The sequence below is a fragment of the Phaethon aethereus genome (genome assembly GCF_964289735.1).
Source record: "Phaethon aethereus genome assembly, chromosome: 2".
NCBI classification, from domain to species: Eukaryota; Metazoa; Chordata; class Aves; order Phaethontiformes; family Phaethontidae; genus Phaethon; species Phaethon aethereus.
Genome location: NC_138582.1, coordinates 106,638,763 through 106,662,941, shown reverse-complemented (window position 1 = coordinate 106,662,941; position 24,179 = coordinate 106,638,763). Strand labels below are relative to the sequence as shown.

At 42.3% G+C, this 24,179-nt stretch overlaps 1 protein-coding gene across 2 annotated transcripts in view; it reads left to right on the top strand.

Annotated features, from left to right (window-relative positions):
- Positions 1 to 654: 654 nt before the first annotated feature.
- The window catches only part of SLC12A7 (solute carrier family 12 member 7), a gene marked incomplete at both ends in the record, with an annotated part of 70,181 nt that continues 46,656 nt past the window's right edge, over positions 655 to 24,179 (top strand). For both annotated transcript variants that reach the window (XM_081996560.1, XM_081996559.1), the window contains 3 exons: positions 655 to 778; positions 20,478 to 20,572; positions 22,072 to 22,194. In XM_081996560.1, coding sequence (XP_081852686.1) covers positions 655 to 778; positions 20,478 to 20,572; positions 22,072 to 22,194 — 342 coding nt within the window. The remainder of the gene's footprint in view (positions 779 to 20,477; positions 20,573 to 22,071; positions 22,195 to 24,179) is intronic.

Sequence of the window (24,179 nt, the reverse complement as noted above, 5' to 3'; positions counted from 1 at the left end):
AACTTCCCGCTTGGGCCTTCTGGATGCTGCCACCCCTCTAGAGACCTGGAGGATCAGGGCCCTGCCGTCTGGCTCTGGTTTCCTTTGGAAGGCGGCTTCTGCCCGCTGGGGTGCGGGGAGCCGCGGCGCGGTGGACGCACTGGCGCTGCAAGGGTAGCCGCACGGTTTGAGGAAGAGAGGCAGCTTTTTGTGCCCAACAGCCATGGCTGAAGCCCAGCGGAACGGCCCGGGGGCGGCGCTCACACACCAGCGGCACTCGCCCGCCTCACGGCAGACTCTGCCCCCCGCCAACGCGCCGGCGCTCCGCTCCGCGGGGAGCAACACCTCCCTCCCACCTGCCTCTGTTCCGAGCTGGGAAGTTGCGTGTATGCAAATCAGAGCTAGTCATAGCACCCCCTTCGCCTTCCTCCTCCTCGCCCGCGGGGAGGCGGCCGCCGCGCCCCCGTGCCCCGGCCGCTCACTCGGGAGCCGCGGCCGCAGCGCCGGCAGCCAGGCGGGGAGGGGCGGGGGCGGGGCGGGGCGGGGGCGCGGTGCCGGCCACCGCCCCCTGCTGCGTGAGGAAATGGCTCTCACGTGAGGGAGGCGGCAGCGCCGGGTTCACCCTGCCCGCTGCCCGGGGAGGAGGCGCCAGCGGGTCCCGGGGCCGCCGGCGCCATGCCGACCAGCTTCACGGTGGTGCCGGTGGAGGCGCAAGGCGAGGAGCGGGGGCCGGGAGAGCGGCATGGGCAGCGGCAGGAGGAGGAGGACGACAATGACGACGAGAGAGACCGGGGCTCCGGTGAGAGACGGGGGGAAGCGGGGAGGTGCCGGGGGGTAGCGCCTGCGGCCGGCGTTCTGTGCGCGGGGGAGCGAGGCTGCCGCGTGGGACGCGCCCCCCGAGCGTGCGGGGAGGCGCGTCGCCGCTCCGCAGCGGGCGGTGCCGGCGCTACCTGCCCAGGTGGAGCGGCACTCCCCGGGAGCGGGCGAAAGTCCGGCGCCTGGGGTGGCTGCGCGCTCGTTTTTTCTTTGTTTCTGTGAGCCGGCGCCGCTGGCCGAAAGGAGGAAGTGCTCCCGGGCGGCGCCGGCCGGCGGAACGGGGCAGCCCGGGGGCCGGCGGGCGCGGCGCCCGCCCGGGGTGGCGTGGGGTGGTCAGTCTGCCTCCCGCTGGCGAGGGGCAGCGGGCGTAGCCCCGCCGCTGGCGGCCCAGCAGGCAGAGGTGTAACGGCTCTGCTCGGAAGGGAAACCCTGCCGGGGCTCGCGGGAGGGGGAGGTAGGAGGGGAGATCCGGGCTGCGGAGAAGAGCACAGCCTCACCTGGCCGGCCTCGGTGTTTGGCCGGCCATGTGCTTTTGCACCGGCGGCGGTGTCGCGGGTTACGCGGGCGGTCGCGGGCTGGCGGCGCGGCGCCAGGAGCCTCCTGCTAGGCCGCGCCCCGCGGAGCGCGGTCACGCCCGAGGCGGAGCTCGGGCACCGCGAGTGAGGGTCTGGTCGCGGCAGCCCCCGCCGCAGCGGGACGACCGCTCGTCCGCAAGCGGCGGTGGGGGAGCGAGCGCTTTTGTGGCTGGGGTGGTGGGGCGCGGCCGGGGAGCAGTGGCTCATGCTGCCTCTGGCTCGGAAGCCCTTAACGCTTCCTCTTTCTGAAGCGTGCCGCGGCGGCAGCACCAAGTATGGTGCTTGGGTCGCTGTTGGCGCTATGAGAGCTAGCTGGGTCCCGCACGTTATTTTGGACGCTGTTACATACTTTTTTTTTGTTTTCTTTTGTTAAAGATGTTAGATGCTCACAGGTGAAGAGATGGACTTTTGTAACAGACAGTTCCTCCTAATAGTGGTTTCTCCTTTTTTTGTGGTGTAGATCACAGATGAATAAGCCTACTGCCATGTGATGTGGGACATGAATGTAGAGATGAAAACAGATATTTGACAAACTTGGTATATTTACATTATTTTAATTTCCTTTTGCATAAAGATTCTTTAGGGAGGTGATCCAGTAAAACACCAAGCTGTCAAAGTTGGGTTGCTTTCTCCCCTCAGCCCCCTACCTACCCATAGAAAATACATACTATATGTAGTTGCATTTCCTTTGGTATATTCAAGCGATGAGCAAGTGTTGCAATGACTGCCACTTTTTTTCCAAACCAAATGGAATGGGAAAAACCACAATAGTATAAACTATGACAACAGCTTGTTTTCTGTACTGGATGGATGGCAGCAGTACAGCATTAATCTGTTTGGGCAGCTTACCTAATGGTAGAAGAGCTAGTCAGAAAAGCATGGACTCTGGTGTTTGGTCAGGTGGCATCTCAAACTACTGAACATACATACGGGCATAGTTAGGAGTTGTTAGACCATGCATATATGTGAAGGATCTGGAAGGCTTGGAACACTTGGAAATCTTGGAAGGACGAGGGGAAGAGTGGCACTGGCACTCTTGCAGTGGCCTGTTTCTAACCTTTAGGGTTGCGATTTAAAAAAAAAAAAATGTAATTAAGTAGAATTTGTGTGGTCTAGCAGTTACATTTGCAAAATATGTTTAAATTATCTACTGTTCTGGATCTGTATCACTTGAGTGTGCGAATTTATGTATGACTTTTCCTGTTAATGTGCCTGTAAAATAGGGAGTAGAGAGGCAAACACTGAAAAGAGAAGGCATTGACTTGTAAGCAAGATACAGTCAGAGGGCTCTAACTCCATTCACAGATTAAATGTTGTACTTGGATACAGAGGTTTGGGAAGTGAATGACATAACATTGCCTCAGGTATTAGATGGATGTTTGTGGTATGCAAATCTGTAATGCGTAAAATGGTTAAGTTAATGCTGTGTAATAAAATAATTCTCCTTGACTCATTCTTCTGAAAACTTTCAAGAATTCTAAAATATTAGTACAGCTAAAAGCTGTTGTACTTACATCCATCTAAACGCCTGCTGCTCAGGGAAGGAGTGCTTGCCTTTCTCCCCACTCCAGCCTTGAGAAAAAGGCTAGGGAGCAACACATTTCCTTCTCTGCCCTCCTCCACATCCCTGTGTTCTCTTCCTTTTTCCTGCACTTGACCTTGGTGCTCATCAGATGCTTCACTGGGCTGGTTCAGTGTGCTAAACTGGCAGAAAACTGAAGTCCTGCAGAGGGGAAAACATGCTTCCCCTGTTTTGGAGTTGAGGTGAGTGAGTGCTGCAAGAAGTCTGAGAATGGCTAGAGTTGTGTCAAGGTGGGAGGGGGCTAAAGCTGAGAGCAGAGATGGAAGTAAAAAAGGGAGAATGGGAACTTCGTCTTTGGCTCACTCTTTGCTTATATAGCTGAGCATATAATTTTGTTCCAATTGTTCAGTAATCTAGAATTTTATCAGCTTTGATTGAATTGTCTGTCTTAAAAAACAACTAGGTGTTCTGGAATTTCCTTGACTTCATTAGTACAGTGTTTAAAAAAAAAAAAAAAAAAGACAAACACCATCACCCCCCCACCCCTCCCAAACAAAAAAAAACCCCAATCAAACAAAAGCAGCAAAAAAGCCCCACCAAACCCACAACACTGTTTTTTGGAGGGAAGGAGGCTGTACGCTGTTTAGCTGTTAGAGCACCAGTAAAGTAGTCCTGGTATCTTATTAGCAAGGCACTTACCAATTAGTCTGTGCATTTATTCCTTTTCACACATCCTTATCTGATACTCATCTATGTGATAATGGAATAAGCTGGGATGTTCTTGCTCTCTGCTCTTCACTCTTCATAATCATCTGAAATTCTATAGCCTCGTATTTTCTGGTTATGTGACACCCCCGCATGTGTGAAGGAGGGGAAGACTTTGGGGAGTGGCTGTTTGGCTGGATTATAGCTCTGGCCAAAGTAGAACTTGGGAGGAGTAGGGAGGCAGAGTGGAAATTAATGCTTAGATTGAACAATGTAGTTGAGGGTCTGAGCCTGCTGCCTCAAATATGCACAAAGTAGCAGAAAGCATATGTACCCGTGTCTTTTAATGTGTTTATAATGCACTACACGGGAAGGGTAGTCAGGAAATAGTAACTGCGTGAAGAAGAGAACGAAACAGAAGGCAGTAGTGGATGAAGTTTTCTGAGAAATTGGGGCTTTGGTTTGTGTTGGGGTTTTTTTGTTTGTTTTGTTCACACATACTGGTAGTGACTGTCTGTTAGACCTGTCAAAACTTTGTAAAATTGATCAAATTTCTATGTCATTAGCAGCTTTGCATGTCAGGTGTTTCAAAGCATAACTAGTGTTTTTAGCATCCCATAGTATTGTTTACCTAGCCACAGCAGTGTCTTATTTAAAAAACAATATGAGAACTAACTCCTAAAAAATCTTTTTAAATTGAAGATCCTCAAATACAAGGAATATCAATGGCAAACCTGGTCATTTACTGAGAAGTCATCACGTAACTAATGAAGCACAAATGCTGTGAATTTCTGTAGAATGCTAATTCCTGGAAAACCAGGAAATAGTTGAGGCAGGTGTGTGTATATATATGCAATGGAAGGAAGATGGGTTAATCTCACTGAGAGGTCTAGTATATTTTCAGTCAGCTTCTGCTCAAACACAGACCCAGTCTGTAGTTCAGAACTTACTGTACAGAAAGATACTGTATTATGTGTTTCCCTTCATCCCATTGCAGTTTGTCCAGTTTTCTGTACCCTGAAAAAGTGCAAGCTGATGTCTTCACTTTTTTTAATCTCCACAGGTTAGCTATCCCTCTCTGCCCCGTTCATGTGCTTAGCCAGTAGTGCGTGCAGCGTTTCCAGTGCTGGCTGAAGGTTCAGGTCTAGGGTTGTGCATGGGAGCATGGGTTGGCAAATATGGTGCTGTTTTCCACATGCTCTTCCAGGCTCTGAAAACCTGTGGTCCAGGAAAACGTTAGCCTTCTATGAAACTGGATTAGTTTCTCATTTTTTGGTGAGTTTAGTGTTTTAGATTACGTTCTAATACTTTTTTGTATTCTAAATACACTCAGTGAGTTTCTCTTCCATTCTTCTATGCAGTCTGGATTTAATGTATGTTTTTGGCACCTCAGAAACTGTGGCAGTAAGATCCGCTGTTCAAAGGCAAATTACTCTTGTTTTCTGAGCCAGTCATCAGATTAAAGGGATCAAATCATGATAATACTTGTCAAGTTCCTCTCGGGATCACTCAAGATTTTTATAAAACTTGTCCCATCTTAACCCTGTCACTGTTTTTCCAAACTGAAGGCTCTTATTTAGTCATTCTTCACATGGAAGTTATTTCCTCCTTATTGTTCTACTTCCTGTCTTTCTCTGAACTTTTTCCACTTCTGTTCCTTTTGAAACGGGGGAAGTTCTAGAATTGCGCATGATAATGAAGTTGTGAACAAACAGTAATCTTTTTTTCATACCTAACATGGACATTTTTTTCCCTTTTTCATTCCTGATGTTTAGGCTGTGGTTTGAAAAGCAATTATTGAACTGGTGTTTTCATGAAACAATATCATGAAAGTACCTCATTCATGAGAGATAGCAATCAGTTGGAGCCCAGCTGGTTTACGATTTTTTCCTTTGTGTGTGTATATATCTACTCTTAAATTTCTACATCGAATTGTGCCTGTTGGTTTAACATTCATTTAGCCTTGGAGATCTACAGCTCTCCATAGTTGGCCTGTGCTTTGACTATCCTAAATAACTTGAAATATTTTTGAACTACAACATCTCTGGTCACATCATGGGTTTTTTGGTTTTGTTGCTGTTTTTTATTAATGTGTGGAACAGCATGTGTCCCGGAAGAACTTCAGTGGCTGTCTCCATCTCTGAGGGTAGACCATATTTGTCTTTTATTTTCTTACTCAGTTATTTACCTATGGCTTATCCAATATCTTCTCTTTTATTCTATGGCTGCTTTATTTCCTTAGGTATGTTCAGAGAAGGACTTTGTCAGAAGTCTTTTGGAGATCTTGGCAGACTGTATAAATTAGGTTTCCATTATTACTTGTTGATTCTTTTAAAGAACTCCTTTAGACATGTGAGACAGCATCTCCCTTTACAGGAGCCATATTGGTTGCCCACCCTCTCCTTCCCCCCCCCCCCCCCCCCCCATTTTATAATACAATGTTGGAATGGAAAGTATTACTTCTGTTGCAGATAAATGTGTATCTGACATTTGATGACAGGCATGGGAGTTGTACGCAGGGATTTTCTTTGCTCTGAGGGGCATTGGCTGTCCGGGTCAACTCATGATGTATGCCTAGCTCTGCCAAGGTGCTATAATTGATCCTCTCGCTGTTTAATACAGCTACGTGTATCATTGTGACTGTAAGTGTGTCTGTTAGCTGTTGATAGCCCCAAGGGAAATGGGGACAAATAAAGGAGGCAGAGTTAAGGATAATCAACGAAGTAACTTTGCTGTGGAGTAAGTGGTCACTTAGCGTTTTGTAACCGTTTCTTTTAGACCATTACAGTTTTGACCTTTTTTCTGAAGGAGAGGATCCTAATGCTTGAAAAGGACAGCAAATCATTATTTTTACTCCACTGTGTTAATTTCATGTGAATGAAATGCTAACATTCTCTTACTGTACTTATTGTCTAAGAGCTAAAAGTAAATAATTCTAGTCATAAAACAACTTTAAGTAGAATATTCCAGGAGAAAGTAACATGAAATATAGTGACATCAACCCTCATCACTTTAACTTTTCTGATCCTGTAATGAAAATATTATTATTGAGATTTTTTTTTATCTCTTATCGCTGACTTTTCTTTTGGTGATAATACTTTTGCAGCCATCAGAATATGGTGAGTAAAGGTCTTCTGGTGTTCTTTACTGTTTTTCATAATGGGACTTTGCTTGTAAAGTGTTGTCATCTTGAGCTTTTAACACAATAGCAGTTATCTTATAATTTCAAGGGTAAGCGTTGTAAAGGCTGCCTTTGGTAAGGGATATAGTTTGTTACTGCATAGCAGATCGTATTAGCTGCTGCTGGGGAAAAAAAGTATTTCTATTCTCTCCAGTGCTGCCACTTGTGAACTGTTTTAGGGAGTCAAACAGGCAGGAAACTAGCTATGACAAAAACAATTGTTTTTAAAAAGTTGTTTTAAGAGGCTTTATTTCCTTGAATCAACTCATTGCAGAGCAACAGTTGTTCCACTCCCACCCCTTTTGGCAGCACTGACCTGATTAATTTTTCCTGCATCTTTGACCTATGCTGTTGTTTTACATAAAAATAGATATTAAAGCATGGGGAATAAAACAATTAACACTTTTTATTTGCTCCCTAGACTAATGAACTATATAATGTTATCACAGAGGACTTACTTTCTGAATCTGAATAGAGATATTAAAGGTGGAGGGTTGCCCCCCTTAAGAAAATGTGTTGCTTGGTTTAAATTAATTGAACTACCAATTATTTTTTTTCACACAAACCTTTTGTGGCTTATGTGGGGTTTTTTTTGCATTATAAGATAGTATTTCTTTTCCTACTTGATTTGATGTACCAGTTGAATAAGGAGCGTTTCTGGTACACACTATAATTTGTATAACTGCAATTATTTGTATGCCATGATTTTGTGAACTATCCAGATGGTAGCTAGCAGAATTTTAATTCTGTTGATAGTGTAGCTTATTCTATCAGGTGTCTATTTGCCTTCCCCTACCCCAAGAAAATGAGGGTAGTTCAGGTTTGGAATATGTTTTCCTTGGCTCTTTCCACCTTTGACACAGTGCTGACAAGAAAGACAAATTCAGTGGAAAAGGTGTCATCACTCTTGGCGGTGGTTATGAACATTTTTTGCCTTCCTTGCTGAAAGAAAAACGCATGGTGAAGTGCATTGGGTTTTTGTAGCAAGGTTTTGGTAGCAAGGGGGCTTGCAGGGATGGCTTCTGTGAGATGTGAGAAACTGCCCCTGTGTCAGAGAGCCAATTCCAGCTGGCTACAAGATGGGCCAGCTCTGAGACTGACCTGCTACTGGCCAATGCTGACCCCATTGGTGATGTTGGTAAGAAAGGGTAAAAAAAAAAAAAAAAAAAAAATCTGTGCAACAGCAGCTATGAGAGAGGAGTGGGAATATGTGAAAGAAACAACTTTGCAGACATCAAGGTCAGTGAAGAAGGAAACAGAGGAGGTGCTCCAGGCACTGCAGCAGAGATTCCACTGCAGCTGGTGGTGAAGACCATAGGATGCAAGGGGTCCCCCTGCAGCCTGTGGAGCAGATGCCTACTCTGCAGCTTGTGGAGGACCCCATGCTGGAGCAGGCTCCTGGCAGGAACCTGTTGCCTGTGGAGAGGAATTCATGCTGGAGCAGGTTTTCTGGCAGTACCTGTGACCCCACAAGGAGACTCGTGCTGGAGCAGTCTGTTCCAGAAGGACTGTACCCCATGGAAGGAACTCATGCTGGAGCAGTACTTGAAGGACCTTATATTGGAGAAGGTCATGAAGGACTGTCTCCTGTGGGTGGGACCCCACACTGGAGCAGGGGAAGAGTGTGAGGAGGAAGGAGCGGCAGAGACAACATGTGACGAACTGACCGCAACCCCCATTACCCAACCCCCTGTGCTGCTCACAGGGAGGAGGTGAAGTTGGGAGTGAAGTTGATCCTGGGAAGAAGGGAGGGGGATGGAAGGTGTTTCTAGCTTTGTTCTTGTTTCTCATTATCCTACTGTCTTATTAATTGACAATAAATTAAATTAACTTCCCCAAGTCAAGTCTGTTTTGCCCATGATGGTAATTGCGGAGTGATCTCCCGGTTCTTTTCTCGACCCACAAGCTTTTTAATCTTATTTTCTCCCTCTGTGCTGTTGAGGAGGGGGAGTGATAGAGTCACTTGGTGGGCACCTGGCGGCTAGCCAAGGTCAGTGCCCCACATGAAGTCTATGAAAACTGCGGTCTCTCTGATGTACTAGGTTGTGTGCAACACTAGGTTTTTGCTATGCTGCTCTGACCCTGCTTTACAAGAGGTACAACTGTTTCTTTGGCAGCTTCTCAACCCTCAAAATTGCCATCTGTAAGTTTTAGGGCATCAAAAGTGTTACCTACTTATTTTTAAAGGTCTGATGGTAATCTTCACAAATGGATTCATGAGCAGTTAGCTGTATAGAAACTTAAAGATGGTCCCTGAGTAACTTTGCTCTTGAATCACAGCTATAGGAAAGCATGGCTTAATAATGTCTGTGTCAGTTGGACAGCATTTATTATCTGCTTCCTGATTTCAACAGCTAGCATTCTTAATTAGATACCTTAATTAGCTGTATGTGTTAGCTAACTCATAGCAACCAAAAATAAGCAGCATTCAACCTGGTTAGGAAATCATTCTGGGAGCCTTTGGGAGGTGAGATTGAGTGGTAACTGCTTTGCAAAAATTGTTTTGTTTTTTTTAAACTCATGCCTATCTTCCAGAAAGAGAGAAATTTTTTTTTTCCAGAAATTAAAAACTTGTTCTGTTTTGTGCCTTCTGACAAGGGGCACACAAGCTTGAAACTTCAGAAGATTAAAAGCATCTTCCTATAAGCTTACTTTTTGAAAAGAATAAAAACTTTAGCAGATTAATCCCAATCTTGAAAAATGGGAAGCTTGCGTATTTTTCTTCTAGCTTCAGAAACAAAAGTTTAGAACATCATTGAAAATATGTCAGAACTTCACTTTGTTACCTGTAGATCTGTCCCAATAGTAGCTTACTGGGACATAAACAACCTAGTAGCTTGCTGCCATTGACTAGTGACCGATCCTGTCTCTAGCCTTTTACTGGCAAAGGCTAGTAGAACATCTGGCTTTGTGGAACATCTGCTGAGGACTTGTACAAGCTGCTTTATTGTGCTAGCGAGGAACAAGAAGTAGTCCCTGGGCAAAAAAAGGAAAATGGGAAGGTACAAGAGTTGGGTCTTTTGCAAGTCTGGTAAGCACCAGAGGTGGTTCTAGGAAGGAGGAACTTTGCGAAATGGGCTTGGAAGGGGCCTTCAACCCTTTCAGCCTTTCCACAGTTGACCATGCTTGTGGCATAGGTATTAGGATCACACAGAAAAGTAGATTTTTGGATGTGATTCAAAGATTTGACCACAGGAACTGGTCTGTTCTAAGCAATAACATCCACTTAATAGAATTGAAACAGTTTGTATGATGTTGTTTAAGACTGATATAGAATGTGTGAAATAGCTATATTGCTGTTTTCTAGTTTATACATTAATCTAATCTGAAAGAGAATTAACAAATTATGCAGCCAGTCTTAAAGAGAACTCCTTTATAATTTCAAAACACTTCTCTTTTTTAAAGAGTGCTTGTGAAGTTACTAGAACTATATTTTAAAGTTTTTTTTTATTTTCTGTATCTTAAGTACAGTTAATACAAGTTCTTTCTACTTAAAAGCAATGTTAAGCAAGTTAGCCATAAATGTAGTTGCTAAAGACCTGCTAATATGTACTTGATGCATAAAATTGGCTTCTTTAATAGCAGACAGATCTTTGGAATAGGCTAATACTACTTGTTGCTAATGCATACTGATCTGTTCAGTGGAAGTATTCTAAAATGAATTTATTTGATGGAAAGAAAACTTCAAAAATTAGGTGAAGATGTGGGATGTTTTAGTTACTTGATCCTGCCCATTTCACTAAGCGTGGTGTTTATTGCTGACGGAAATCCTCCAGCTTAATTCTCTAAAGAGGGTTCTGTGACTGTCATGTAGTTGGGCTGTGTCATGTGCATGCTTCACTCTGCCTGAAGCCTTAATGACTTGTTTCAGGATTAATCCAATACTAGTAAGAAACAGGATTTGAGGTCTTACACAAAGCTGGGATGAAGCAACTGTCAGTTTCCTCTTTCAATTCTTGATACGTGAAGAATCAGCAGAGAGGAATGACTTGATTTTTCTTAATCATGAGTGACCAAGACTATGAAGAAAGTGGGCCAAATCCAAGTGAGTCTCTTTCAAAAAACAATACCAAGGTTCTAATGACTCTTTTACTGAAATAGCAGGTTCTATACTTCCAGCTATATTACGAAGAACTTATAAAGAGCTTTTGCAGTGTGTTTTCATTGGAAGTAGACTCTGCTTGATTATAATAGTAGCCTGAGTAAAGAAAAACTAAAATTTAGTGATGTTGATAAGGTAACTGATGGATGTAGTATTAGAATCCTTCATTATGTAAAGAGGTTTACACGGGGCTTAAGTACACATTGTTCTGCTTTTCAATATAACTTATATAAATTGTGCTATAAATTGTGCTAGTCATTGATAAAAATAATGCAAGAAATTGGTGAGATAGTAAATATATTTAGACATTTATGTACTAAAAAAAATAACCTGCAACTTTGAAGTAGGTTGCACTGAATTCTTAAACCTGTCTTATGCAAAAATTAAGAGGCAAGAAGTGTTCAAACAAGGTTATTGATGCCTTTTTTTAGGCATTTAATTAAAGCAAGGTAGTGGTTTTTGAAAACTTGAGCTTATGTTAGAGCTCTAAAGAATACTTCTATATTTTTTTTTTTCTATTAGGAGTGGTAAGAAATTTTTAAGGTTGTCTGGGTTCTCTTTAGTTGCCTTGCAATAAAAAATGTGGACACACAGGAAGTAAATATGCATGATAGAGAAGATAGAATTACAGTTTTCACCACAGGCAGCTTGTTTGGACATGATACTTCTATACATCAGTGTTAGTGACTTGTAAATGTTATGTATTTTTACCTTAAAAATTAACAGTGAATGCTTGTTTACCCTTGTGCAAACAGGATCTTCATGTTCTCAGTTCGTAGCGGTTTGTTTTTACTGTGACCGAATGCTAACTTAATGAAAATGTTATCATAGTTTTCATTAAAAACTGTTATTTTTCACCTGTTATCTGGCTGACCAGAACCTACTTCAAGGTACATGGACTATGATTAAGAGTTGCCCTTTGAAAACTATGAAAGGTTAGGACTTCTGGGAAGTATTATTCTTCAACTGCATTCTGCTGTAGACAGCAGCATATAAAGTTAGAAATTTCTAGTGGGAAACAGACTTTTTAGTTTTATACTTCTACTTATCTAGAGAGCAGCTATAATATGTTACCATAGCCAAGCTAATTTATTTGAGGCCATGTGGTTCAAAGGTTTTAGATCATTCTCACTTCTTTGAACACTACCTGTATTCTTTTGCCATATAAAAAGAATCTGCTTTTATTTTTCAGGTAGATGTTAAACTCTTACACCATGACAGGAGACATAGATGCTTGCTTTTTTGGACAAAATGTATTTGAATACAAAGGCAAGTAGGAACACTTCTTGAATGTGAACAATAATGACAGACATAGTGTGGGACAGCAAGGAAGCAGTGAATCTTGAAAGGATTTAGGGGTCAGGCAGGAATAGAATAGCATGAGCTTGGCTTAATGCTGTGGTTAAAGAGGGCTAGCCTGATCCTTGGAGTAGAGGTGATGATTATACTTCTGTAAATAGCATGATTGAGACTGCTATTAGAAGGCTGTATTTCATTTTTTGAAGCTTGAAATTTTTTTTTATAACTTAAACTGGAGAAAATGTTGCCTCAAAAGTGATTAAAGTTAGGAAAATGTTTTATGAACTTTAACTGTTTCCGTTTTTTAAAAGGAAGCTTGAGATGATTTGAAAAGTGTAGTTACCTTCACTGATAGAAAATACTGTGTGAGTGGTTAAATTTGGAAGGTGTACTAGGATGTTACAGGTAGAAGTTTGAAAACAGCCAAACTTAAATAGAAATAAGGAACAATTTGTTTAGGATTTTTCTTAAAGTTTTTTTTTTAATTTCTAGAAAAATCTTATCAACTTATCTTTATATTTCAGTTTTGAAAACATCAAGATAGATACTGAGATTTGACCAGTGTTTTTTTCAAAGTTATAGAGCCTAATGCAGAAATGAAGTTCTGCAACCTGGGGAAAGACAAGAAATCAGATTAGATGGTCTAATATTTTTATCTTTAATCTCTTGAACAGGTATCCTAGTGAAATTTTAAGACCACTTAAATGATCATTTCCTTCTACCCCAAGCATTGCTCATCCACTTTCCTTAAGAGAAGATCCCTGTAACACTTTTTTTCATACTCTACCTCTTGATTTGGGGTGGGGGAAGGGGGGAAACCAACCACTGTAGTTCTATGATTTAGTAATATTGGCATTAATGCTGAGGAAGTGATTTTGCTTACACTGATTGCTCAGTCCTACACTGGTGTCTCTAGTGACAGCACAAGCAGTTGTGTAGTGAACACACAAACTTACCTGGATTAAAAGTATCAGCAAGAATAAAAACAAAAGCAAAACCAGTCTCCCAACTCAGCATTAAGCACACACCACTGTTGCATTGTAATAAATAGTTCTGTTTACATGAGGAACAGTGTGATACCGGAACACAAATGGGTGAGTAGTAAGTGAGAGGAGAATGAGAGGGCTAACTCTTTGGCAAAGGTGGCTTTTGTCTGTTTAAGGTATACTGTTGGATTCTGTCTTACAGTGTATAAAATAGACCAGTTTGGATCAGCTTAGAAATTTTTAACTGGTAACATATCTTAGAGTATTCTACCTGTCAATGTTTGTGAGGATCGCTGCTCTGAAACTTCTGAGAGATATGAATTTGAACAAAGCGCCATCTTTTGCCTCTGACCAACACTCTGAATTGCGATATGCAGATATATTTCTGACGTCAGTTTTGTTTGGTGTATGGGAATGTTAATGAGAAATCATCTGATGGCATTGGCAGTTCTAAAATTGAGGCTAGCACAACTCTGGGATTGTTTGTGATGACTTGTGTGGGTTACGCTGCATTGGCGACTGGAGGGCTGGGGTGTATGGGAGTGCATATTGTGGTCATCTGCATGAACGCTCTGAATATTACCTCCCAAACTTGAGACATGTCTTCTACTTTCTCTGCTTGCAGCTGTATATCTCATGTAGAAGAGAAAATGTAATTTTTTGCAGATAATTTCCATGTAAATATAGCTACACCCATCACAGTGCTTCAGTATCTGTAGAAACCAAGAGTAGGCATTTTTGCATGTCCCATCAACACAGAAAACACTAGACGGACTTCTAGGAAAGGTACTTTAGTTATGGTTTTAGTCTACCTATTAGTCCACCAGTAAGCACAGAACTGTGCTATATGAACATTCTATAACAGACTAAAAATAGTAATACTAATTTTTTAAGAATGTATTTGTGGGGGGAACAGATTTATTTCTAGGGCTAGGACTTTGATCACCGTATGTTGGGTGGAACGGTGTGCCACATCAACAGGTGGGTGTTTTGTGTGTGTTATAAGACAGAGGAAACATTACGATGTATACCATAATCAAGCCCACAGAAGTTTTTTTTTGTTGTTTTATTTTTGCCTTTCTTATAGATCTTTTAATACCACTAGTGGTCCAAGATGAAACACTGGCTCAGATAGATAAATAATCTAGTCCAGATTTAAGGTTTTTGCCTATAAGCCCTCATAACTTGAATTACTTTCAGAAATCAAGCAACAGTGTATATATCTTTTGAGTGCTTTACTTGCAGAAGCTTTAATTGGATTCCAGAAGACATGTGCGGCTTAGGGTAATGTCTAAAACTACATTGGAAGCTATAATTTTTATTGTATGTTTAACTCTCCTGATAAACATTTGAGTTGACACAATTTCAAAGAAGCTTGAGAGAAAGGTGATTTGCTTGTCGAGAATTGCAACAGGCTGCCCAGGGAAGTGGTTGAGTCACCATCCCTGGAGGCATTTAAAAGATCTGTAGATGTGGCACTTAGTGACATGGTTTAGTGGTGGACTTGGTAGTGTTAGGTTAACAGTTGGACTCTGATCTTAAGGATCTTTTCCAACCAAAATGATTCTATGATTTGATTATTTTAAGCTTCCCCCATAGAATTCAAGGGAATAGGTTTAAAACATAAAGCTAAAGTAAATGGCTTGAGACTTACTAGTGGAATGAGGTACCTGTTTCTATATATTCCATGTTACCTCAGTGGAAGCAACTGAAATTAGTTTCTTTTCTATTTGCTCTATTCCACTTGATGCACCAGAGGTGATGCCTACAGCATTTGTGAAAAGTGTAAATTCTGTCTGTCTTTTCTTAGTTCTGGTTTCCAAAGTAATCCTTTCTTTTGAAGAAGGGATGAGCTAAAGATTGGGATAGTAGCTCATTTCATTAACCTCACCATAGTTGTTGACTGTTTGTTGAGATCCTAAAAGTAGTTCTTTCTACTGGATGGTGTAATACCTCTCACAGAATCATTAAGGTTGGAAGGGACCTTCGAGATCATCAAGTCCAACCATTAACCCAACACCACCATGTCCCCTAAACCATGTCCTGAAGCGCCACATCCACACGTTTTTTGAACACTTCCAGAGATGGTGACTCCACCACCTCCCTGGGCAGCCTGTTCCAATGCTTGACCGCTCTCTTGGTGAAGAAATTTTTCCTAATATCCAATCTAAACCTCCCCTCGCGCAACTTGAGGCCATTTCTCCCTTGGGAGAAGAGACCAACACCCACGTCACCACAACCCCCTTTCAGGTAGTTGTAGAGCGCAATAAGGTCTCCCCTCAGCCTCCTCTTCTCCAGACTGAACAACCCCAGTTCCCTCACCCGCTCCTCATAAGACTTGTGCTCCAGACCCCTCTCCAGCTTCATTGCCCTTCTTTGGACACGCTCCAGCACCTCAGCATCCTTCTTGTAGTGAGGGGCCCAAAACTGGACACAGGATTCAAGGTGTGGCCTCACCAGCGCCGAGTACAGGGGCACCATCACTTCCCTACTCCTGCTGGCCACACTATTTCTGATACAGGCCAGGAAGCTATTGGCCTTCTTGGCCACCTGGGCACACTGCTGGCTCATGTTCAGCCAGCTGTCAACCAGCACCCCCAGGTCCTTTTCTGCCGGGCAGCTCTCCAGCCACTCCTTCCCAAGCCTGTAGCGTTGCATGGGGTTGTGGTGGCCGAAGTGCAGGACCCGGCACTTGGCCTTATTAAGCCTCATGCAGTTGACCTCTGTCCATCGATCCAGCCTATCCAGGTCCCTCTGCAGAGCCCTCCTACCCTCCAGCAGATCAACCCTCCCACCCAACTTGGTGTTGTCTGCAAACTTACTGAGGGAGCACTGGATCCCTTCATCCAGGTCATCGATAAAGATATTGAACAAGACAGGCCCCAGAAATGAGCCCTGGGGAACACCGCTTGTGACCAGCTGCCAGCCGGATTTAATGGCATTCACCACAACTCTGGGCTCAGCCATCGAGCCAGTTCTCTACCCAGTGAAGAGTACACCTGTCTAAGCCACGAGCCGTCAGTTTCTCCAGGAGAATGCTGTGGGAGACGCTGTCAAAGGCTTTACTAAAGTCCAGGTAGACACCATCCACAGCCTTTCCCTCGTCCACTAGGCGGGTCACCTGGTCATAGAAGGAGATCAGGTTGGTCAAGCAGGACCTGCCTTTCATGAACCCATGCTGGCTGGGCCTGATCCCTTGATTGTCCTGCACATGCCCTGTGAGCACCCTCAAGATGAACCGCTCCATGATCTTCCCTGGTACGGAGGTCAGGCTGACAGGCTTGTAGTTCCCGGGATCCTCCTTCTGGCCCTTCTTGTAGATGGGCATCACACTGGCAAGCCTCCAGTCATCTGGGACCTCCCCTGTTAACCAGAACTGCTGATAAATGATGGAGAGTGGCTTGGCAAGCTCCTCCACCAGCTCCCTCAGTACTCTTGGGTGGATCCCATCAGGCTCCATAGACTTGTGGGTGTCCAGGTGGCTTAGCAGGTCCTTAACTGTTTCATGCTGGATTATGAGGCGTTTATTCTGCTCTCCATCCCTGCCTTCCAGCTCAAGGAGCTCAATAGCCTGTGGATACCTGGTCTGGCTATTAAAGACTGAGGCGAAGAAGGCAGTAAGTACCTCAGCCTTGTTCTTATCCTTGGTGACAGTGTTCCCCACTATATCCAGTAAGGGATGGAGATTCTCCTTGCCTCTCTTATCCTTTACGACTGTGGCCAGATTGAGTTCTAGCTGGGCTTTTGCCTTTCTAATTTTGGCTCTGCTTGACCTAACAAGACCCTTGTACTGTTCGTGAGTTGCCTTTCCCTTCTTCTAAAGGTGATCAACTCTCCTCTTTTCCCTGAGTCCTAGCAAAAGCTCCCTGTTCAGCCAGGCCTGTTGTCGTCCCTGTCAGCTTGTCTTACGGCACATGGAGACTGCCTGCTCCTGCGCCTTTAAGATTTCTTTCTTAAAGACTGTCCAGCCTTCCTGGTCCCCTTTGCCCTTCAGGATGGTCTCCCAAGGGATTCTCTCAACCACTGACCTGAACAGGCTGAAGTCCACCTTCCAGAAGTCCATGGTAGCAGTTTTGCTGACCCCCCCTCCTTACTTCTCTCAGAATCAAGAATTCTGTCATGTCATGGTCGCTAAGCCCAAGACGGCCTCCGACTATCACATCTCCCACCAGTCCTTCTCTGTAAACCGCAGGTCAAGCAAGGCACTTCCCCTGCTGGGCTTGCTCACCAGCTGTGTCAGGAAGTTATCCTCCACACACTCCAGGAACCTCCCAGATTGTTTCCTCTCTGCTGTGTTAGACTTCCAGCAGATGTCCTGTAGATTGAGGTCACCTACAAGAACAAGAGCCAGCAAATGCAAGACTTCTGCCAGTTGCATAGGATGTTTCATCTGCTTCTTCATCCTGTTTGGGTGGTCTATAACAGACTCCCAGCAGGATATCTGCCTCGTTGGCCTTCCCCCTCATCCTTACCCATAAGCGCTCAACTTGGTCTTCACAATCATTGATTTCTATACAATCAAAACACTCCCTAACATACAGAGCCACCCCACCGCCTCTCCTTCCATGCCTATCCCTTTGGAAGAGCTTACAGCCATCCATTGCAGCACTCCAATCATGAGAAGCATCCCACCATGTTTCTGTGATGGCAACTACATCTCAAGTTGAGTTACATGTTTGTAAGGCTCACTGTATTTCTACACATACTAAATAAGCATACTCCCGAAGGTGGTGGTTTTTAACTGATAGGCTATATGATTTTGTTGGCAGCAGTGCTGAAAACTCAAAGGTGCTTGTTCAAAAGTGTTCATAATTGTAGGATTAGTCAACAAACTGCAGATGAGAGTACTTGTGAGTATATTTTTGTGGTCACTTTTTCAGCATTGATCTTCTTTCAAATAGAGTTGGAATAGATAATGCTGATAGTGTTAAATACTAAAAAAATGCTGTACCAAACATTCACAAAATATGAAAAGAGACAACTGTACTAAAGAAACGGGAGACTTCTATAAAGTCTGGTAGTGACAGACTATTTTGAAGACTAGCATTAGAGGGCTTTAAAATAGGTAGAATATTGTTTAGAAACACTGGAAAAGGATTTGAAGAATAGGAAACCTAAGTTCTGTGGTCTTCCATTTCAAGTCTGTTAGGTGCATTTGACAAGACTTTTTTTGTGAGAGACATTGTGCTCTGAGCTTTTCCAGTTGGAGCAAAGCCAAGTAACTGTTTGTTTAGAAATACAAGTCTATAAAGGAAGACTTCACTATTCTCCTGCCTACAATTTAAGATACTTAATGTACAGTGAGATGCTGACTTTTACCTCCAGAACTGGTAAGGCAAAACTGTATTCTTTAACCCCAGAATTGTGAATACTGATAGACACTATTTGTTTGGCTACTGTTTTGATTAGTCTAATGATACCCACTGAAGTAGTAACTCCAGTGGCATTATGCTCTGTATGAACACAGAACAATACTTGAAATTCCCCAGTTCACTTCTTGAAGAGTAATCCTCTCCGAAGGTGTTGACGGTCCCCTGAAGAGAGTGCTAATATTAAGCTAAGAACAGCTACCAGCTGTCAATAGGTGAGAAAGTCAGTGGAAGTGTGGTCTTAGCAAGACAAATGTCAAGCAGCCTTATTTTTATTTTAACTTGGGAATGTGCCTTGTAATGAATGTTTTGTAAAAACATTAGCAAAAATAACATGGTCATTTCAAGGAGCGGAGCTAAAAGGAAAACAATGTTTCAAAAATCTTGTGAAGAAAGTGCAACATCTTAACTAAGAAGTTCTAGTGCTTGTATGCTTTAACAAGATGATGAGAGGAAGCAGCATGTATTTGCTTGGGGACAGAATTGCTTTTTGTTGCCCATGGAAGAGCTAACTGAACCTTTAAGTATGATGGAGCCGATTAAAGGATAAACGCTAATTTCTTGGAAAATCTTGTGCCAAACCAGCATGTTCCATGCTGTGTGAAACATCTCCCTCGTGGACCAGCACCTCGAGATTCTTTTGTGTTCACAGTGTTCCTTCTGCTGGCCTTGCATTAAGCATTGTTGCAGGAAGGGGACCTAGCTGGGCTATAGGACTTGAAGCAATGGGGGACCAATTATAAACAGTAGAGGAACAGAAAAATTAAAGCTGGAGAATATGGATAGAAGGAGATACATTGGATAACAACAGTAGTTGTGGGTGAATTCATCAACAGTGCTTCTCTGGATTGTGGAATTAATTCTAGAGCCCTAATGGACAATAGCTATCTTTTGAGGCTCTTATGATAGTGTGTGGCTTCTATGTCATGGTACCAGTAGGTATAGTGGTACTATGGAGAGCCTATTGGACAAGGGAGCTATAGAGAGAGGTGGGAAATCCTTCAGGGATGTAGTCGCTCATCTGCTTGAGGGACTGAGATCTATTTCTGTCTTGATTAGAACGAAATGCTACTTTGTGCTGAGACTGGTGTCCATGGTTGCAAGGGCTTTGTTCTGGGACTTCATGTGGGAAGAAGTGTCCTGGAGGTGGCAGAGTGGAGGACACCGGGGAAAGAGTTAGCTTGTTCTCTAGCTGTTCCTTAATTCTGTAGTGGAGAGACTGTGTGGGTGCTATTTCTGTAACTTGTGAATATGAGGGCAAAAGTGCAGACAGGCAAAGTGGCATAGGCGAGGACTACTTGGAAATGCCAATGTTGTGACAGTATCGGCATGTGGTAGCTTTTGTATTGCGTGGGCTGGAAGGCAGTGAAAGTGATGTTATGTTTTCTGAGAGGTGTGCCAGAGCATGTCGGGGAGCTACAGCTTTATGAGATTGTTATTTCAATAAGGAATAGAATAAATATAGCATGTCATGGAAGAGACCCCACAACTTTTGTAAAATAATAACTTTTACATTGTTTTTTCATAAAGTCCTGCCTCAACTACTGGAGTTTTTTTTGAGGCAGTCAGTAAAGTAGTGGAAAGGTAGGTTGGGGTTATTTTTGTTCTTGCCCAGAAGGTTTATGTGAAGTTCTGTTATTAAGTCCTTTTAAGTAAACTAGGAAGATGGGGTGGGGGAGAAGGGAGAGATCAGTATATGTATTGAAGAATAGTAAGTGATAGTTAAGATGCAGAACACTATACAAAGATTAGGCTGTTAAAGTAAACTTAATTTCCTTAAATGTGGATGTTTAGCCCACTTGTCTGGGACAAAGACACAGTGTTGGGCAGCCTCCAGTGTTATCTAGAATGACTTCTTAACCCAGCATCTTCTGACTATTCCTTTTATGGTATACCTTGTCTTTTTTGCCCTTTTGTTTCTAATTGTTGCACTTTTCCACCAGGGGATGGGATCGCCAGGGAAAGTAGTCCATTTATTAACAGTGCAGAGATGGACAGAGGAAACATGTATGAAGGAAAGAATATGGCTCTCTTTGAGGTAAGTTAAATACCCCTAAAACATTTCACCTTCTATTGAGGCTCTGGTAGTAACACAAAACCAAACCCCTGTTTTCTTTCTCTCTTGAAATTTAGCGGGGGGGAAAAATAAGTTTTAATAACTTCTCAGTAGTTTCGTTCCTGCTAATGTTCTATTTCAGTGGATTTGAATGATGTAGTAAAAAAAAGTGAAAAATTTTTTCCCTTCTATATTTTGGTTTCTCTGTATAGGCAAGAACAGTAAATTTTGGTATGCATTGATGTGAACACATGAAATAAGCCTTCTTGCATTTAAAATTTTTGGACTAGGATCTAGAAATTGTTGTTAGACAAAGCTGCTGAAAGCTTTATTAGTGGTTTTAACAAAACAGTGTCCTGTCTTAAAAGGATTAGCAAATATATTATGTTGAACAGGGGAGAGACAGACTTCTTTTAAAGCAGCAAAACGATAAAACAAACTGTGATAGGCCATGACTTAGTTATATTGTCCAGTTACAGTGTAGACCATACCATAGCTCTTTTCTACTTTATAATATAAACATCTACTTTATAATGCAAGTTTAATAGCTGTTTAATGCACTGAATGATTGCAGTAATTGGGGGCGGGGGGGAGTATATTGATGTGGTACATTTAAGTGCCACTTTTGCAATGAAATAGTACTCTTAGTAAAGTTTAACCTAGGTTCTTCTGTTCTAGCGGTATCAGCTGGTCTTGCTTTGATGTTTGCTGTTAACAATAAACAAGGTTCTTCCAACATTGCTTAGCTATCTTGCTGTTGCATTCTACCCACTCTTCTCTTGTTGTCCTTACGCTATTCTCTTGTTGTCCTCTTATGCTCTTCTCTTTTTCCTTTCAAATATCTTTTTACAGAGGACATGAACTTTCAGTTCCTTCTTTCTGCATGACCCAAATAAAGTATTTTTACAAGTAATATTACCTATGTACAATTACATATTATATATATATGTGCATGTATTTTCAACAAATGAATACTTCAGAAGTACTATGTGTAGTTTAAGATAAAATATGTAAGCCTGCAACAGCAGGCTTGAGAGTGATCCTCAAGTATCTTCGTGCTTGAGAGAATCATTTGAGGCCTTTGTCACTCTCTAGACACAAGCAGGATGCTGGAAAAACACCCCAATGACTTCACCTTGCCAGTACAATCCCCTAAAAACCGTACTGTGATAGGAATAGATTTTTATAATTAATAATGGCCCTTCTCTAGCTTTCCCTTATACTCCAGCTGTACAAGCTGCATATTGTAACATAGTGTAAAAAAGTGAAAGAAATATTGCAAGATAGCCATATAGTATTAAACTTATAGAAAGATTTAGAGCTCTTGTTGGTTGAAAGCTGACTGGTATTTTGTCATGATAATTTTTGGATTTGCGTGAATCGGGGCTGATCTGTTGAGTATGTGTTTGAAGTAGTATCGTAAAATCATGACTTTAAAAAAAATCTATGTAATAAATGCAGTATTCTTAAAATCCCCACAGGAAGAAATGGATAGTAATCCCATGGTGTCATCTCTTCTTAATAAACTAGCGAACTACACTAATCTGACTCAGGGTGTGGTGGAACATGAAGCAGATGAAGACAGCAAACGAAAGGAAGTCAAGGTATTTAAACTTCTAATAAGTTATTGAGACAAAGCTAGCCACAAAGAGGTTATTTTTTTTAGCTGGTATATTAATACAATTTAATTGGCTGGGTTTTTACCTTAAGTTGAAATTTAAGGAAAACTTTAGATTAAACAGGTCAGTCTTTTAAATCCATAAGCATATTTGCTCCTGTTAACATGGTAGCAGTTTTTCTGAGTAGCTCTCTTGTTTCTGTGTATTGAAGTATTTTTAAAACTTAATGCACACATTCCAAGGAAACATTTTGTTGCATTCATAAAAAATATTATATTTATCAAGGGTGCGTAGAAAGGAAAGACAAAGGCTCTGTTTGGCATATCCCTAAACACACTTGCAAGACAGGAATGGAATTATTCAAGGGTTGTCTACTGGATACCCAACGTGTCTGTCTAGGCCTCTGTAGAAGTGGAACGTATTGCAACAGTCAGAGTCTGCAGTCATTGTTGGATTGATCCCTCTGTGAGCAGGGAGCTCTTTCAGAAGAAGAAAGCTTGGATCAAAAACATGTGACCTGACAGTATAAAAACTCCCAGGCAAGGAGGGATGGTGAGCTGAAACTGGTTGAGCGTGGAGGCTGAAACTAAGAAATTTAGGGTAGATAATGGGAGTCACTTGCCCTTGTGTAGGAGAAAGGATGCTGCTGCTGAGTTTGTATGTTGAGCTATGGAGAAAGGAGGAGAAGCACATAAGAATAAATAAAAGGAAATGAGCGCATAGAAGAAGAAACACGTATGAAAAGGTGCTTGAAAGTAAAATTAGAACTGGAGCTCCTTTGACTGGAAAAGAGACTTACGGTACGGTAATTGACTGTTTGCAGTAGAACTGTTTGCATTAGAACTTGACTAGTATAGGAAGTTGGTACCAGGACAATTGCAAGAGTGAGGAATAAAGTCCAGCTGTTTGTTTTAGCTTTTTCCTTATCCTGCATTTGTTTATGTGGGGGGTTTCTTTGTGTTTGTCTTATTGTGCTTGTTCTGTATTTGTTTCTTCTCATCTGAAGATACAGCTTGAGAAAACCAACACTGGTCAACTTGCACTTTCCTTAGTGTGATGCCTATCCTCCATCCACCTGCTGTGAAGAGGTTTTTGTTAATGCAGCACAGTGTTAGTCCCTCTGGCACTGACTAGCCAAAGGAGCACCATGACCTCACTTGCACTTAATCTCCTTTGAGCACCACCTTGTGGCCTGAAAACACGATTCCTATGCATGTGTCTCTTTCAGTTCCATGTCTGAAATGAAGGTTTCAGAAATGGTTAAGTAGTAGCCTGGCAGAGTAGCATCTTTAATGGCATAGAGTTGATGTTGCATGTGGATATTGCCCAAGATGCTAAAAGTAAACACTATAGTCTAAGTGGCATTCCATGATTCCTTGTAAGTACTTCGAAACTTAGTGTTTTCTTATTTTTTTTAACTTATAAAGCACCAATGCTTGCTTGTTTAATTAAATTGATTGCCTTTTTTCATAGCCCGAATTGTGATTTTAAGAAGAGATTGTTTATCTGGAAACCTACTGTGTATAACTATTGCTTCTAAGCTGAGTATTTTAAGGCCTGATTTCTTCCTAAGTGTAGAACGCTGGAACTTTAATGATGAAGCCTGAATGGTTTTGTGTGTGTTTTGACCCATGAAGATCACAAGCAAAAAAAAAAAAAAGTACAAATATACTCTGTTGTGACAGGTTTTACAACTTTTGCAATACCAAATTGTTGTCAGCTCTGCATTTCTTCTGGCCTTGTCATAATACCTTGTCTGTCTGTTTTTAAAAATTGAAAGCACTTACTGTTGAATATAACTTTGTGTGCCAGCTGCAGGGCAATTGGTGATCAACTTTTTTGCAGAATATATTTGGTATTTTGATTATGAAAGTAACTTCTTTTCAACAGTAGTCTGTAACTGGTATTTCAGAAGAAAGTTTTTAAACCTTTGTAGATACAGGGGCATCCTACCTCTCTCAAGGTTTCAT